The 19,137-nt window shown below is 41.2% G+C and overlaps 1 protein-coding gene across 5 annotated transcripts in view; it reads right to left on the reverse strand.

The window, feature by feature from the left end:
- ptprea (protein tyrosine phosphatase receptor type Ea) overlaps positions 1-19,137 on the reverse strand; it is a 302,508-nt gene that overhangs the window by 74,107 nt on the left and 209,264 nt on the right. For 2 of the 5 annotated variants that reach the window (XM_072239401.1, XM_072239399.1), the window contains exons 1-2: positions 9,656-9,702; positions 1,243-1,325 (exon numbers count right to left, since the gene is read on the reverse strand). In XM_072239401.1, the coding sequence (XP_072095502.1) occupies positions 1,243-1,325; positions 9,656-9,684 (112 nt within the window). In that variant the 5' untranslated portion in view covers positions 9,685-9,702. Of the gene's footprint in view, positions 1-1,242; positions 1,326-9,655; positions 9,703-19,137 lie in introns of those variants that run through there. The other 3 variants (XM_072239403.1, XM_072239404.1, XM_072239400.1) reach the window with 2 other exon arrangements.

Genomic DNA, 19,137 nt, shown 5'->3' on the forward strand with positions numbered 1-19,137 from the left:
TGCTATTTTGAATATTTTTCAAACTTGGCCCGGAGGAATGCTATCTCATTCAGCTGTATCTATGTATGGATTGAATGATAATTAAACTTGATTTGCTTTGATTTTTGATTTGATTGATCACTGATCCCAACATCTTTGGGCTTTTATCACCAGGACCTGACTTTGAACCTTCTGACTTTCCTGGCAAATTGTGGAAGGTTGAAGTAGCTGTACTGAAACTGAAGAAATATGGAATACAAGTTCCCTCAAAAGGCATTCTGCAGTGATTGACTGTGAAATGTTTTTCATCATTTACAACGTTTGATTCATTCTGCAGAGCTGTGGTTTAAAAAATTGCTTGTGATGCATTTTTTTTTGAATTGGTATGCACAATACAGTTTCACCATGAGAGGGCATAGCACAGATTTGAATACTGAGGCATCACATTCCACATGACCATCCACCAGCTAACGATATATGATGATCAGGGCTGGTAGCATTAAAGTGTCATAGTGAATGAGAGCAGCTCATGGTTTCTGTTAGGGGGCTCATGCAGTTCTCAGCTCTCAGTCCTTACATAATAGAAGATGGATATTCAACTCATTAAATGAGGAGAAATGAGTTAAATTACATTTAGTATAAGACATATATTAAATACTGTAAATCACTTTGAAATATCTGGTGTACGTCCTTGAGCCTTGGTTTCCACTTTACCAGGATTGATTGGCGAGGCTGTGGACTCATTTTAGAGAACTTTGAGGTTCATGTTGCAAGTGCTCCTGGATTTTGGTTACTGTTTTTTTTTGCTATTTTTGAGCAGTTGGATTGGGGTGATCAAGGTGGACTGGGCTGAACTGAATTAAACTGAAGACTACTGGATTCCATTTTGATGTTTGATATTCTATGTGTTCTTCGTTGGCTTTTTGCCATTTGTGCAATTTGTTTTTTTTTGTGTCCGTTAGGTGTTTGAAGTTTTCTTGAATGGGTTTCATTGTGCTTCTTATTTTGTGGCTGTCTGCACGAGGATGAATCTCTGATTTGTGTTCTGTATACACACTTTGATAATAAATGTACTTGAATCTCTGAATCATTTTCAAAATAACACCAACAATAACTTTGGCTGTCACTATAACCCCGTTATATTTCCTAATGAAGACTGTGTCCCTATTAAAGTTTGTAATGTACAGAAGTTTCTAAATGAACACATTTTAATTATCCCTTCATGGTACAACTCCTAACAAATATCTGAACCATATTACTTACCATTAGAATTAGCAGGTGATTTTGTTGAGGTTGTTGGTGTTGGCAACGATGAACTCAAGTTTGAAGTGTTACTCATCATGGCACTGTAGGTATAAGAAAAAAGAGAGGTAGAACATCACTGGACCTTGTCTTAAAAGTACACTATTTAACTCAGACATAATGTTGTTAGTTCCAAATATTACGCCAGCGACAGCTGATTAAGCCTCTCAAAGTCCAACCCTCCGTCCCCGTTGTGAGAGGTTGTTATGGGTAAAGCCGGCCGACAGGGCTCTGGTGAAACTGTATCGACCAAACCTCCGTACAGTGGATGCAATGGATTGCAGAAACATTGATGAACTCCAACCAGACCATCGACTTTGGATGATGGAGATAGAAAGTCATCGATGGCCTACGCTCCACTGGGAGCTAAAGGCCCAAGAAGAAGACGAAGAAGAAGAACACAGCTGATTAAATTATGCAGTATCCACCTAATCCACAATACATTTTCAGGCCACGTCAACAAATACAGTCGGCCCTCCGTATCCGCGGATTCAACCAACCGCGGATTGAAAATACTGTACAGGTTTCCCCTGCTATCAGAAAGTAGAGTGGAAATGGCGTAAAGCGAAGAAGCAATACCATTAATTTATATGGGAAAAATTTTTGAGCGTTCCCAGACCCAAAAAATAAACTACCAAGTAACACATAAAACCTAAAATAACGCTAACATATAGTAAAAGCAGGAATGATATGATAAATACACAGCCTATATAAAGTAGAAATAATGTATGTACAGTGTAGTTTCACTTATCAGAATCGGGAAGACTGTGAGCACACTGGAAAGTTCACGCATTTTTCTATCATACAGTTCTTTGTAAGCACTCAAAACATCCTGCAAACCTGCCCTAAACCTACGTGCCCTTTCAAAATTAAAGTCATACTTTTCTGTCAATCATAGCGAAAATGTCACGCAGTTCAAAGCTATGGCATGCGCACTGCCTCTATAACGGCTTGCTGCAAAACAAACGCTGAACGCTATTTTCGCTGAGGCAGCATCAGCGTTCCCAGAAGAGCTACGATGGTTGCGTCTGTACTGAACATGTACAGACTTTTTTTTCTTGTCATTATTCCCTAAACAATACAGTATTACAACTATTTACATAGCATTTACATTGTATTAGGCATTATAAGTAATCTAGAGATGATTTAAAGTATACGGGAGGATGTGTGTAGGTTATATGCAAATACTACACCATTTTATATAAGGGTCTTGAGCATCCGCGAATTCTGGTATCTGCGGGGCGTCCTGGAACCAATCCCCGACAGACACAGAGGGCTGACTGTATACCCTTACAATCTCTCACCTGATATAATGAAATTGTTAATTGCTGCCTGGTTAAAGCTTATTTTTCTTTGCTGTGATGAAAGGAGGTTGAAGTTATTAAGCTTATTAAGGTACAGAATTAGGCTTTATCATCTGCAGAGAACACACAAGAACTCCCTTTCTATTTTTGCCACATTCCCCACCCTCTGTGGAAATCATTCTTGGAAAGATGTATGAATTTTTCTTCAAGTAAACAAGGAACCTTATATTACAGGAGGCCATTCAAGCCATGATGATAGCTCCAAATCATTGACAGACCTTTTCAACACTTTCTTAACAATAAGACGTTGGAGGATAATTAGGTCATTCAGCCCATCAAGTCTGTTTCACATTCAATCATGGCAGATTTATTATCCTCTCAACCCCATTCTCCTGCTTTCTCCCTGTAACCTTCGACACCCTTACTAATCAGAACCTATCAACCTCTGTTTTAAATATATCCAATGACTTGGCCTCCAGAGCCAACTGTGGCTATGAATTCCACAGATTCACTATTCTCTGGCTAAGGAAATCTTTCCTCATTTCTGTTCTAAAAGGATTTTCCTCAGGTGTGAGGTTGTGCCCTCTGGTCCTAGACTCACCCACTATAGGAAACATCCTGTCAACATCCACTCTATCTTGGCCTTTCAATATTTGATAGGTTTCAATGAGATCTCCCCTCATTCTTCTAAACTCCAGTAAGTACAGGCCCAGAGCCATCAAACACTCCCTTTCATTCCATGAATCATTCTTGTGAACTTCCTCTGGAACCTTGCCAGTGCCAACATATTCTTTCATAGATAAATGGCCCAAAACTGTACACAGTACTCCACGTGCAGTCTGACCAATGCCTTATAAAGTCTCCTTGGTTCACTGCATTCTGGTCATAGACTTCCCCACTAGAAAACACCTTCTGCACACCCACTCTTTCTGAACTTTTAAATATTTGATAGGTTCCAATGTGATTCCCCTCATTCTTCTAAACTCCAGCTAGTACATGCCTAGAGCCATTAAATGTCCTCATACATTAACTCTTTCTTTCTGGGAATCATATTTCTGAATGTCCTCTGGACCCTTGCAAATTAATCCCTCAGTTACCATTAGAAAATTCTCAGTGGAATCTGCTTCCACTGTTCAGTTCTTGTAGCCCAGCACTTTATAGCTCTTCCAATGTTTAAGTTCTTCTGGAAATTATCTTAAATTTATGGCTTCTATGGATCCACATGAGAGAAAGCACTTTCCAAAAAAAGGGTTAGAGTGCATTGTTAAATTTATACTCAGTGGTGGTTAAGCCAGTCTTGGAGTTCTATGTGCAGTTCTGGTCCCCAAACCATAGGAAGGATGTGATTAAGCTAGAAAGGATGTTGTCTGTTGTGGAGGATTTATACTAGTAGGAGAAATTAGATAGGCCATGTCTGTTTTCCCTGAAGTAAAGGAGGCTGAGAGGTGACATGAGGGGCTTAAAACTATGTGGGGCATAGATAATCTAGAGGGCCAGTGTGTGCTGCACATGGTGGGAAATGCTATCACAGGAAAGCAGCATCCATCATCAGAGATCCCCACCACCTAGGTCATGCTCTCCTCATCAGGTAGAAGGTACAGGTGCCTCCTGACTCGTACCACCAGGTTCAAGCACAGTTATTACCCCTCAACTATCAGGCTCTTCAACAAAAGGCGATAATTACAATCACTTGCTCCATCATTGAAATGTTCCTACAACCAATGATCCCACTTTAAGGGCTCTATATCTCATTACCTTATATTCTTGTTATTTATTGCTATTTATTTATATTTGTATTTGCACAGTTTGTTGTCTTCTATACAGATTAACCTTTTATTGATCCTGTTATAGATACTATCCTATAGATTTGCTGAGTATGCCCACTAGAAAATACGAAGTACATATATGGTGACATACTGTACATGTACGTTGATAATCAAATTTACTTCGAACCTTGAACTTTATCTGAAGTACAGGTTTATGGTGAGAGGGAGGATGTTGAAAGGGGATTTGTGGGCAAATTTTTCACAGAAAGAGCAGCTGGTACCTGGAACAGTTGCCAGAGGAGGCGGCAGAGGTGATAACAGTGACAACATTTCAGAGGCATCGGGACAGGGCGTAGAGGGATATGTCTGCACCTTTTACATGGCTGGTCACACATCAGTACAACCAGGCTGGATAACTGACTTACATGTCAAGACTGCTGTATAACCCGCTCAGTTTCCTTTGGTTCTGCAAGATGAATTTTGGAATGTCAGTCATGCTGGATAATTGTGGAAATCTGGCTCATTCAACAGCAATGCCTACAGTGGTTTCACTAACAGCTGGAATGAGCTACAGGCAGTGACAACATGCTGGCGTTCACGTTTTCTAACAGCAGTGGCCAGCACGAAGCCTGAGCATCTGATTCAACCGATGAGCTCCTTTTAATCTGGCATGTGAAGTCTCTGCCAGTTCCATCTCTCTCTACACGCCTGTGCATTAAGTTAATTTCAACCTTGGCTCAGTTTCAGCCTTGAACATTTTTTGACCTTGAGCAAGAAAATGGGTGATCTCTGATCAATGGATTCAGGACAATCGAGGACCATTCTTTCTGAGTGAAATGGCTTGGCTGTTAGCAAATGCTGAGTGGTGAGGAATTTAAGTAGATGCCTCTAAATAATAGAATAAAGATTGATGGATCTCCAGCATTTACTCTCACACAAAAACAAAATCAAACCACCTTTGTTGCTTATGATGGGGTTTAATAGTACAGCAGTTACGTAAATTAACTGGTCTTTCAGAGCCCTCAGCTAATAATCTGAGTGGCCACAGCTTCAGAATCGGATTTATTATCACTGACCTATGATGTGAAATTCAGAATCAAAATCAGGTTTATTATTATTGGCATGTGACGTGAAATTTGTTAACTTAGCAGCAGCAGTTCAATGCAATACATAATCTAGCAGAGAGAGAGAAATAATAATAATAATAAATAAAATAAAACATAATAAATAAACAAGTAAATCAATTACAAGGGGTGATTGATAAGTTTGTGGCCTAAGATAGAAGGAGATGAGTTATACAGCTCTTGTTATGTGCACATGCAGGTCAACTCTTTGAGTGATTATGCAGAAAGTTTGAAGTTAATAACTCATCTCCTTCTACCTTAGGCCACAAACTTATCAATCACCCGTGATGAGTACACTTTCTGGAGGTCCAAAATCCATTTGTTCCATGACCGCTGGACTAAGTGTGCAAATGTAGGAGGGGACTATGTTGAAAAATAAATGTGCTAGGTTTTCTAAAATTAACTCCTTCTACCTTAGGCCACAAACTTATCAATCACCCTTTGTATGTATATTGAATAGATTTTTTAAAAGTGTGCAAAAAACAGAAATACTGTATGCAGCAATACAGTGTAAAGGCATAAAAATCTATAAACTACAGAGCTTCATGAATAGCACATGAAAGGAAACAATGAGGTAGTGTTCATGGCTTCGTGGACCATCCAGAAATTTGACGGCAGAGAGGAAGTTCCTAAATCACTGACTGTAGGTTTTCAGGATCCTGTACCTCCTCTCTGATGGCATTGACGAGAAAAGGGCACGCCCCCGGATGGTGAGGGTCTTAATGATGGATGCCACCCTCATGAGGCATCACGCCTTGAAGATGTCCTAGATGGTAGGGAGGCTGTTCCCATGATAGAGCTGGCTGAGTATATAACTCTCTGCAGCCTCCTGCGATCCTGTGCAATGGAGGCTCCACACCAGGCTGAGAAGCTCCAAAGTAGATTAAATTAATTAAGTATGGAATTTAAAAATGCTAATTGGATCTTTAATAATGACCATGATATTATTAGATTTCTGGTTTTTTGATGCTCCTCAGGAAATCTGCCAATCATACAAAAGTCTTAGGTACATTAATATAGCTAGGGTGCCTAAGAGTTTTGCATGCTACCGTATCTGTCACTGTGGAGTGGAGAGTGGGAGCAAAAGTATGTTGAGAATGGTGAGGGTGGAGCACCGCAGGAAGGGTTTGGGACAAGTGGCAGAGAAGGAGTGCTGGGGATGGTATGGGTGCAGGCTCTCCCAGCCCTGAGACACCAGACAAGGTCATTTGATTCCAAACAATTGGTTTATTGATCATTACAGAATGTCTCTTTGGGGCTTCCTGCTCCCTCCCCTCTCCCTTCCCCTTTTCCCAACCATGATTCCCCTCTCTCTGCCCCCTTCCCACTCACAGAGACCCATATCAGAACCAGGTTTATCATCATTCACATTTATCATGAAATTTGATTGGGAGGACTACAGTACTGTGCAAAAGTCTTAGGCACTCTAGCTATATATATGTGTGGCAGGGGTTCCCAGCCTTTTTTAAGCAAGGGATCCCTGGACCACATGTTGGGAATTCCTGACATACAAGGTATAAATGCCATGAAACAGCACAGTAAATTGTACAGAAGTAGATACTTCAATGCAGATACTTCTGATGAGAAGTGGCTGGGTTTGAACTCAGGACCATCTGCGTTGAAGTCCAGTGCTGATACCACTACACCACCAGCCGGGTCTTGTCAAAGTTAGTGGGAATGCCCAGTAAGTGCTAACCTTGGAAGTGAGAACAGAGGCTGTGAATGAACTACTCAGCGACGTTTATTCAGTTCAGTGCTGAACTGACTCTGCAGCTGTGACCTGCAACCATGGGCACTCGCCTCAGTGTTGAACTGGCTCCGTGGCTGTGGCCTGCAGCCATTGGACTCCTGGACCTGCTTCACTTGCCTCAGCACTGAATTGACTTGGTGGCTGTGGACTCATTTTCAGGAATGCTGCGGTTAAAGTTCTGTGTGTTGCTTGTTTACTGTTTTATTGTTTGCACTATTTATTGTTTTTTTCCACACACTGGATATTTGACTGTTTTGGTTGTGTGGTGTTTTTTTTAATGGGTTCGATTGTATTCCATTATCTTGTGGCTGCCTGCACAAAGATAAATCTCAAGGACATATACCTAACTTCGATAATATATGTACTTCACAATTTGAATATGAGAATATGATAAAGGGAGATAACAACCATATTCTCAACAATTTGGAGCTTCAATAGACGTCAGACTTTACAACATTTAATTACCAAGGGGGTTATGGGCAGCTAATATTAACAACCACACACAGCCAAATCTGATTGTTGCACATACCTGAATATTCCACATATGAGCATAAGACAAGTCAAAAACACACAACCAACACTATTGCCATGTATTGTCCATACCTTCTTACCCTTTATTGTCTGTGCTCTGTCTGTACCAAAACAAACAAACATTGGAGAATTTGGAAATGAGAGGCATTGATCGTGTAGATAGTCAGAGGCTTTTCCCCAGGGCTGAAATGGCTAACACGAGAGGGTACAGTTTTAAAGTTATTGGAAGAAGGTACAGAGGAGATTTCAGGGGTAAGTTTTTTTTACGCAGGAAGTGGTGAGTGTGTGGAATGGGCTGCCAGCGGCGGTGGTGGAGGCGGAAATGATAGGGTCTTTTAAGAGACTCCTGGATGGCTACATGGAGCTTAGAAAAATAGAGGGCTATGGGTAAAGCCTATGTAGTTCTAAGGTAGGGAGGGACATGTTCGGCACAGTTTTGTGGGCCGAAGGGCCTGTATTGTGCTGTAGGTTTTCAATGTTTTCTATGTTTCTATGTATGTGTAGGCTGACAGGTTTGGCAGTGGAGTAAAACTAACTGGAATTCCTCAGTAGTTAAGGAATCCAATTCCAGCCCACACAACCACTCTTCTTCACTAAGGCTTTGCACCTTCTTTATACTACCAGCCTTTGATGATTCAGACTGTGAGAAACGCAACAGCACAATCAATTATAAATTGATAACATTTCCCAGCTGAAAGAGGAAAAAAAGTATCAGGGCCCTTAATCTGCAGCTACTGAGCACTTCAATTACACAGTGTTCAGTACAAAAAGATACGCATATTCCTGTGATATCCTGCCCTGTCACAGGAGACCCAAGCTACATTGCTGGTTCAAATAGTACAGATGTAAATCAGTATGTATGTGCCTGCACAGAATACATGAACAATTTCTTTTCACTTTTAATGTATATGGAGCCCACAAACATTAGTCTTATCCATCGATCAATATTCCACTGTATGGTTCATGCTTTGGAAGGTGCACAGATGACATCTCTTGGTGAATAATTAGAACTGCAGCAATGTTATCTTTTAGAAGTTCATAGTCTAGAAATTACACAGTGTTTTATGAGCAGCCTAGCAAAAATAAATGTGCTGTTGAAAATCAGCTTAACCCAGAGTACATCAATTTTGGAGTCACACCTGGGAGTCAGCACTTACTGAAAAAATAGTCTCCTTCTTTCCTTGTGCATTCTTTCCCAGCATTATACTCCACCAAATGATGCAACAGTGCAAAATGCCATGTTCAGTAATGCAGTAAGATGTTCAACTGGGTTCTTACAGTAAATAGTACATTATGGTACAATACAGTTCCTTTGCTCCATGATGTTGTGTCAATCTTTTAACCTACTCTAAGATATATCTAACCTTTCTCTCTATACAGCCCTCCAGTTTTATTTTGTCCGTGTCCCTATCTAAGAGCCTCTGCCATCAAATTTCTGAATGGACAGTGAACCTATGAACACTACCTCACTACTTATCATTTTCTTTTGCACTACTTAGTTAATTTAACTTTTTAAAATATATTACGTAGATTACTTGATTCCAAATTTTACAGTTTTTTAAATTATATATTGCATTGTACTGCTGCTGCATAACAAATTTCATGACAAATGCTAGTGATATTAAACCTGATTTTGATTCTGATTAAGTGTGCTGAATCTAACTCTTCCATCACAGCCCCAGCAGGTGTTCCATGCACCCACCACCCTCTAAGTAAAAAACTTACCTCTGGCATTCAACATATAACTTCCTCCAATCATCTTAAAGTTATGACCTTGTACTAGCCACTTCCGGGAAAAAGTCTCTGCCATCAATGCCCCTTATTTACTCACAGAGAGAAAAAATAATCAGGTGTTAATGACCATTAATCCTGAAATTGTGATCTTTCAAGTGTCAATACCTGTGACCCTCAAATGCTGCCTCACACATGTACCATGAATCGCTGTCAGCTTGCTGCGCGACAAATCATTTAAGGCTGCTGATCCCTGCCGTACCTCACCGTTTATTGCTCGCTGCTACACCAAGGAGGTCAAGTAATGCAATACTAAAGGAGGGAATGCTTCATCTACTTTTATTTCGGTCCGCAAAAACTGGCAGAGTAGGCAGAGGCAATAGCCAGCACAGCAGACTTCCATCAGGTTGGCAGGTTAATTAATTGCACTTAGGACACTTTAGAATGGAGATGAGGAGGAATTTCTTTAGCCACAAGGTGGCAAAACTGTGGAATTCTTTGCCACAGACAGATGTGGAGGCCAAGTCTTTATGTATATTTAAGGCAGAGGTTGATAGATTCTTGATTGATCAGGGCACGAAGTGATACGGGGAGAAGGCAGGAGACTGGGGCTGAGAGGAATAATGGATCAGCCATGATGAAACGGTGGAGCAAACTAAATGGGTCAAATGGCCTAATTCTGCTCCTATATCTTATGATCTTATGGCTTTAATTGCCTCTCTTCCAGAGGAGGGTGGGAGAATCTAGCAGCAGCTGATGGGATTGAGGGGAGAATAAAATGGGATTGGTGTAGGATTACTATAATTAGTTTGTTTGATGGTTTGTTTGATTCAAGAATATATATACTGTACACACTCTATGTAAATTACAGTTTTTATGTTATGTATTGCTGCTGCATAACAACAAATTTCACAACTTATGCCAGTGATATTAAACCTAGTTCTGATTCTGGTTGGTTCAGAATCGGAGAGCTGTAGGTCTTTTCTCTGTGCTGTGTAGCTCCATGACCTCTGAAATGCAGGCATTCATAGATTAAAAACATGAGAAAATCTGCAGATGCTGGAAATCCAAAGAAATACACACAAAATGCTGGAGGAACTCAGCAGCTCAGGCAGCATTTGTGGAAATGAATAAACAGTTGACGTCTCGGGCTGAGACCCTCCCTCAGGACTGAGAAGGGGGAAGATGGCAGAATAAAAAGGCGGGGAGAAGGGGAAGGAGGCTCGTTGGAAGGTGATCTGTGAAGCCAGGTGGGTGGGAAAGGTCAAGGGCTGGAGAAGAAGGAATCTGATAGGAGAGAAGAGTGGCCTATTGGAAAAAGGGAAGGAGGAGGGGACCCAGGGGGAAGTGATAGGCACGTGATAGACCAGAGTGGGAAATAGAGGAAAAGAGGAGGGGGAGGAATTAACTTTCTTATGAAAGCACCAGCCTTAACATTTAACAGAATGTTAACAGGTGAAAAGTGGGTAAGCAGCACAATATTTTATTGAGCAGCACACATAAAATGTTTGGGGACCTCAGTGGGTCAGGCAACACCTTGTTCGTAAAGGATGAGGGCATGAAGGTTTGAGATGTGTCTATTTTAACACAAGGAGTGTTGTGAACAAAGCAGATGAGTTTAGAGTGTGGATCAGTACTTGCAGATATGATGTGGTGGCCATTACAGAGACTTGGTTGGCTCAGGGACAGGAATGGTTACTTCAAGTGCCGGGTTTTAGATGTTTCAGAAAGGGGAAGGAGGGAAAAGAGGTGAGGACTTGGCACTGTTGATCAGAGATAGCTGCAGAAAAGGTGGACACCATGGAGGGATTGTCTACGGAGTTTCTGTGGGTGGAGGTTAGGAACAGGAATGGGTCAATAACTTTACTGGGTGTTTTTTATAGGCTGCCCAATAGTAACAGGGATATTGAGGAGCAGATAGGGAAACAGATCCTGGAAAGGTGTAATAATAACAGAGTTGTCGTGATGGGAGATTTTAATTTCCCAAATATCCATTGGCATTTCCCTAGAGCAGGGGGTTTAGATGGGGTGGTGTTTGTTTGGTGTGTTCAGGAAGGTTTCTTGACATAATATGTAGATAAGCCTACAAGAGGAGAGGCTGTACTTGATTTGGTATTGTGAAATGAACCTGGTCAGTTGTCAGATCTCTCAGTGGGAGTGCAATTTGGAGACAGTGATCATAATTCTATCCCCTTTACAATAGCATTGGAGAGAGATAGGAACAGACAAGTTAGAAAAGCGTTTAATTGGAGTAAAAGGAATTATGAGGCTATCAGGCAGGAAACTGGAAGCTTAAATTGGAAACAGATGTTCTCAGGGAAAAGTACGGAACCAATGTGGCAAATGTTCAGGGGATATTTGTGTGGAGTTCTGCATAGTTACGTTCCAATGAGACAGGGAAGTTGTGGTAGGGTACAGGAACTGTGGTGTATACAGGCTGTAATAATTCTAGTCAAGAAGAAAAGAAAAGCTGACAGAAGTTTCAGAGAGCTAGGTAATGTTAGAGATCTAAAAGATTATATGGCTAATACAAAGGAGCTGAAGAAGGAAATTAGGAGAGCCAGAAGGGGCCATGAGAAGGCCTTGGCGGGCAGGATTAAAGAAAACCCCAAGGCATTCTACAAGTATGTGAAGAGCAAGACAGTAAGACGTGAAAGATTAGGTTCTATCACATGTGACAGTGGGAAAGTGTGTATGGAACCAGAGGAAATAGCAGAGGTACTTAATGAATACTTTACTTCAGTATTCACTGTTGAAAAGGGTCTTGGTGATTATAATGATGACTTGCAGCAGACTGAAAAGCTTGAGCATGTAGATATTAAGAAAGAGGATGTTCTGGAGCTTTTGGAAAGCATCAAGTTGGATAAGTCACCGGGACCGGATGAGATGTACCCCAGGCTACTGTGGGAGGCAAGGGAGGAGATTGCTGAGCCTCTGGTGGTGATCTTTGCATCATCAATGGGGACGGAGAGGTTCCGGAGGATTGGAGGGTTGCGGATGTTGTATTTTTATTCAAGAAGGGAGTAGAGATAGCCCAGGAAATTATAGACCAGTGAATCTTACCTCAGTGGTTTGTAAGTTGATGGGGAAGATCCTGAGAGGTAGGATTTATGAACATTTGGAGATGTATAATATGATTAGGAATAGTCAGCATGACTTTCTCAAGGGCAGGTTGTGCCTTACGAGCCTGATTGAATTTTTTGAGGATGTGACTTCATCAATCGTGGAATTGAGTTTAGGAGCCGAGAGGTAACGTTGCAGCTATATCAGACCCTGGTCAGATCCCACTTGGAGTGCTGTGCTCAGTTCTGGTCACCTCACTACAGGAAGGATGTGGAAACCATAGAAAGGATGTAGAGGGGATTTACTAGGATGTTGTCTGGATTGGGGAGCATGCTTTACAAGAATAGGTTGAGTGAACTTGGCCCTTTCTCCTTGGAGCGACGGAGGATGAGAGGTGTCCTGATAGAGGTGTATAATATGATGGGAGGCATTGATCATGTGGATAGTCAGAAGCTTTTTCCCAGGGCTGAAATGGCTAACACGAGAGGGTACAGTTTTAAGGTTCTTGGAAGAAGGTACAGAGGAGATGTCAGAGGCAAGTTTTTTTACGCAGAGAATGGTGAGTGTGTGGAATGGGGCTGCCGGCGACGGTGGTGGAGGCGGATACGATAGGGTTGTTTAAGAGACTCCTGGACAGGTATATGGAGCTTCGAAAAATAGTGGGCTATGGTTAATCCTAGGTAATTTCTAAAGTAAGTACACGTACAGCACAGCATTGTGGGCTGAAGGGCCTGTATTGTGCTGCAGGTTTTCTATGTTTCTATGTTTCTAGAAACTAGAATAAAAAGGCAAAGGGAGGGAGAAGACCATAAGCTAGCTATTCCAGATGTTGTCCAACTTTCTCCTTTGTAATAGTGAGTTTTGCAATCTTGCCATTATTAATGTAATATCCTGGTCAACATAAGTTAAAGATTGTATTCAGATAACAAGGTTTTTTGAAGCTTGAATTCATTCATCATTTCTGATATATACATTCGCAAACTGAATCATTCCTTTAAGAAATGATAACAGTCCTAATATCAGGAATCAAATTCTTAATAAATGATTAAATCACTTTATTCAGACCCGAAAATGCAAACGGCATGGGTGCTTTTAAATGCATGACCTGATTTTTGCACCAAAGCTTTGCTATTTTGACGAAGTCTGCCAGTTTCCTTCAGGAATCTTTGTCCCAATTTAAAAGCAGGCAGCTGTTCAGATTTCCCAGCATGTGACCACTTAATCTGTCACTTCACTGATTCCTCCATGCTAATATTTGCAGGATTCAGCACTACTACTCCTCACAGTGAGATGGAGCAAGAGACTGTTAATAGAACATGAACTATCCCGCTTTCTCCACTGGAAGGCAGAGCCTACAAGCAACATTAATGACAGGCTGATATTTGGCATCTCGAGTCGGGAAAGAGTATTATCAAATATAGAGTGGAAGGTTGAGAATTGAAGGGAGACAGCAAGCGAGTGAAAAACATGCAAGTAGGTAAGTGAACAAGGAAGGGTGTGGAGGCGCACTTTGGAGAGATAGGAGTTGAAGACATAGTTCAGAACGACTGAACTACTGAAATGTTGCATTGCCAATTCCACAAAAAAGACTTGGGCGGGAATCTGTCCCTGCACACAACTTATCCACGTCTGTCCAAAATGAATGTAGGCCACAGGCTCTGACATATTCCAGGAAGGCAGAAAAGAGGCAAGGTGAACACTATTAGTCCAACTAGAGTGGTTATTAAAAGAAATGTACGACGATATCAGGATTTGTGTCTTCTCTCTGGCATAGATTTAACGAGGAAAGCAAGTACAAAACCTAAATTGGAAACCAAAAGTAAGACTAATGCAGACAGCAGGAGATGCAGATGCTGTCAGTTGACAAAGATAAATATGGAAATTATTGTTTTTCCTCATTTATGTATTAAATCTGATAAAACATAATGATCAACTGTAGAATGGTGAATCTTAGCATAAAGCAAAGGGTGTGTTTTTCTGCTCTGTAATTCTGAATGTGGTTTACCTTTCTGATTATAATTTTTGTGGCATTAATGCCGCAAATTTTAAAACATTTTAGGTTCAGATCCAATGTCAGGTCAGAGATGAAGCACAGCTTACCATAAGTGAACTTCCCTCCCTCCCAGTAGTGCAAAATGACTTCCCAATGCGTTAAGTGTAACAAAATCAGAACTTGAGAAACCCAGTTTTGGAATGGGAGTACTTATTGGAACAAGTGATCAAAGGCAAATTGAATCTTGCTAAACTTTGCACAAAGGAGAAAAGTTCCCAGACTTCAGAACAAGCATTTCCTATTGCACTTCCTCCACTGGTCACACACCACTTTGTCATCTGGATGACATTGCCCATCCAGTTCTGATAGCCTAGAAGTAAAATAGCTTTAACCGTTTACGAAAATAACAAGTGGCAGTGGAAGAATAAATGAAGGATTAATTCTTCCTTGAAATTTCAGAAAGAAATGCGGGAACTACTGAGTAACAGGTTATCAGCGGAAACCCTGCTTCTATAGTCTAAGTCTGAGCCTATTAAGATTAATGTGAAGAATGTCTTAGCAAAGGTTAAGCCCTTCCCATTATTTTCTGGAATACCTGTGAAGAGGAAGAACACATAACTTAAGCCAGCAGTTCAGGAAAATCAGCTAAAGTTTGCCGTGAGGAAATCAGTTTCTGGGGTGCTTCATTTGGAAGGAACAAAGCCACCACTGTTCTTCTGATCACAAACAAGACAAAATCTGCAGATGCTGGAAATCTAAGCAACACACACAAAATGCTAGAGGAACTCAGCAGGCCAAACATCATCTATAGAAAAAAGTAGTCGATGTTTTGTGCTGAGACCCTTCAGCAGGACTGCTATTCTGATGGACGTTAAAACTATAAAAAGGAAATTAACCACTCAGAATCACATCCACTTCAGTAATTTGCCAATTTGCTTAACAAATTTACACTTCTATTCAAATAGTTCAATTTTTCTGCTTATCTTTCAAGATTTACCAATGTAAGGATTTTGGAGGAAATTAAAGCATTCATATAAGTCTTGGCCACAATACACATTTCAGCTCCTAAAACAAATTAAGATATGCAGGTGCTGTCTGACCAACTTCCTGTCAATAATTTTTCCCCACTTTTATTTTCCTTGATTTTTTATCTGTGCTATATTTTTGTGGTGGACAGAGATAGAAGACTCACAGTTTCTCAGATGTTCCACAGATTCACTGCTGAATGTCAAGAGGATAACTTGCTATTTCCCTATCACAAGGAGCCCTGACAGCTTAGTTTTCTCTGTAATGAATCTCCTGCTTTCACTGTGTACCTACATATTCTCCCTTAATTCCTCACCACGGCGCTGCATTCTTGGCCCTCTCTCATTGACCCACTCCAGCAATCTTCCACATGGCTGCACCTGGGTCTCAGTTACCTAGGCTTAACTTGCCATTCACCTCCCACTCTCCATTGGTTCACAGCTCCTCAATCCACGCTATTGTCCAGCCTGGAATTTGTCCATACTAATGAGCATAAGACAACTTCTAATAAGATGGCAGTGCATGCTAATACAGCAGCCTCTAGGGGGCCAACCAAAGGTGCTTTTTCTTTGTAAAATATATTTATTATGAATCAAAGGCAATTCTACTCCAAGAATATTGGGTACTGCAGGGCTACTCCATCAGTGAAGCTGCTCATTGATAGGAGTAGCTGGACTGGTGAATAAATAAGGGGTTAATTCTTTTTTGAAATTTTAGAAACAGATGTGGAAACATCTGAGTAACAGGTTATCAGAGGAAACTCTGCTTCTATAGTCTAAGTGGGAATCTAGTCGACAAGGGAGCTGCGTAGTCTCAATTGTTGTGAGAACTAGGCCTCAAGCCTCAGACTTGCCTGCTGCTGCAGACCAGGTAAGCGATGCGGAAGCGCTACAGTGTGGTTGAGCTCAGCTGGGGCCTTCCCTCGCTTGTCGGTGCTGCCTTCCCGTGTTCAAGCGGTAGTGTGACAGGCTGGATTGCGTGCATCTGTGCACTGCCGGGACACTATACCATCGATTGCCGGACATTGTCACTCAGGGTCTTACACTATTTATGTTTTTTTTAGAGTGAATATGCTTCTTTGTTTAATATTCTGAATGATATTACTCACTATTTCTGAATATTTGCTTCTTATCTTGAATGTTTTGCATCTTGACCCCAGAGGAATGCTGTTGTGTTCAACTGTATCTGTGTATAGCTTGAATGATAATTAAACTCGATTAGATTTGATTGATAACTGGCCCACAGACTGTGATCCACCCATAAACCATGACAAAGGATATGTGCTAATGATTTTATCTAAATTACATGGAAATTGCAAAATATTTAGAGTATTTAAAAAGTTATTGGAGCCTTAGGTTAAAATTACTAACTATTCACTGGCAGAGCTGAGATGGGGACAATTAATAGGACATACTTACAAGCTAATTTCGATATAAGATGTTTGAAGCAAGGAATACTTAAGCCCAGAGGTTGAATTTCACCCATTTTAGGTGCACCAAAGGAGTACTATATTTACCCCATAGTGAAAAGATCCAGTCAGGAAAATCATCAGATTGGGATTTCTTTGCTTTAAGAAATCATAATTATGGATTTTCTCCTAATTACAAATAATTGGGCCTGAGTTGTGTATTTGAAAGTAGCAATTGTTAACCGCACTCCCTGTTTAATCCTCCTGTCTCATTCTCCCCTGGGAAGGGGACAGGGCTGCTACAGTGAACTCCGTGTAGCAGCAATGGAGGTGAGGGAAATGGCATTGGCAAAGTGGACAAGGGGCAACTGGAGAGGGAAAATAACAAAAGGGAGGAGGAGAAATTGGGGGAAAGGAAAATTTGGCAATGCAAAATGTTGGCAATGGATTGCCACTAGTCTGTGGAGTAACCAATCATCTCCTAAGCCGCAGTTGGCCCAGTGTCATGTTCAGACCACTGTCACTGCATTCATAAATAAGAGTGCATTGTAGTGAGGCACATTGATGAGATCATCTTTACAGGTGCTGGTAAAGGTCACTGTGTGGAATTTATGGTGAGACTGCACGATGAATCAGAATCAGAATCATGTTTAATATCACATTTAATACTGTTTAATATGTGTTGTGAAATTGTTATGTGGCACCAGTACAATGCGATGCATGATAATAAACTGTAAGTAGCAGGAAGTATAATATATATAAAAAGTTAAACTAAATAAATAATGCAAAAAGAGAAAACGCAATAATGAGAGGCATTGATCGTGTGGATAGCCAGAGGCTTTTTCCCAGGGCTGAAATGGCTAACATGAGGGGGCATCATTTTAAGGTGCTTGGAAGCAGGTACAGAGGAGAAGTCAGAGGTCAGTTTTTCACACGGAGAGTGGTGAGTGCATGGAATGCACTGCGAGCGATGGTGGTGGAGGCGGATAAAATAGGCTCTTTTAAGAGACTCTTAGATAAGTACATGGAGATTAGAAAAATAGAGGGCTATGCAGTAGGGTAATTCTAGGCAGCTTCTAGGGTAGATTACATGGTCGGCACAACATTGTGGGCCGAAGGGCCTGTAATGTGCTGTAGTTTCCTATGTTCTATGTTCTGTGAGGTAATGTTGATGAGTTCAATGTCTATTCAGAAATCTAACGGCAGATTGGAAGAAGCTATTCCAGGATCGATGAACATGTCCCCTCAGGCTCTTGTATCTCCTCCCTGAAGGTAGCAATGAGAAGACAGCATGTCCTGGGTGATGGGGCATGTCCTTTTTGAATGCTGGGAAGGTTAGTGCCCATGATGGAGCTGACTGAGTTTACAACTTTCTGCAGCTTATTTTGATCCTGTGCAGTGCTCCCCCCGCCGCCCCCATACCAGATGGTGATGCAGCTATCTGAATGTTCTCCATGATACATCTGTAGAGATTTGCAATGACCTCACGTGGTCTGTACACACCAGCTGTGTGGTGAAAAAGGCACAACAGCGCCTCTTTCACCTCAGACGGTTTGAGAAGCTTGGTATGACCCCTGAAATCCTAAGAACTTTCTACAGGGGTACAACAGAGGGCTTCCTGACTGGCTGCATCACTGCCTGGTATGGGAACTGTACCTCCCTTAATCGCATGACTCTGCTGAGAGTGGTGCAGACAGCCCAGCGCATCTGTAGTTGTGGACTTCCCATGATTCAGGACAGTTACAAGGACAGATGTGTGAAAAGGGCCCATAGGATCATTGGGGACCCAAGCCATCCCAACCACTGTCTACTTCAGCTGCTGCCATCCAGGAAGCGGTATCACAGCATAAAAGCCAGGACCACAGGCTCTGGGACAGCTTCTCCCGCCAGGCCATCAGACTGATAAACTCACACAGATTTGTACTCTATATTACATTGACTGTTCTATTTATTATAAATTACAATGATTGCACATTTAGATGGAGATGAAACGTAAAGATTTTTACTCTGCATGTATGTGAAGGATGTAAGAATTAAAGTCAATGCAATTCAATTCAAAATACTCATGGGAACCCTTTAATAAACTGAAGATGCTTATCTACTGGCTGATTTGTTACTTGTTTAATGGTGGATTGAAATCAGAAGCCTTCTGATCCAACT

The sequence above is a fragment of the Mobula birostris genome, chromosome 21 (assembly GCF_030028105.1).
Source record: "Mobula birostris isolate sMobBir1 chromosome 21, sMobBir1.hap1, whole genome shotgun sequence".
In the NCBI taxonomy this organism is placed as follows: Eukaryota; Metazoa; Chordata; class Chondrichthyes; order Myliobatiformes; family Myliobatidae; genus Mobula; species Mobula birostris.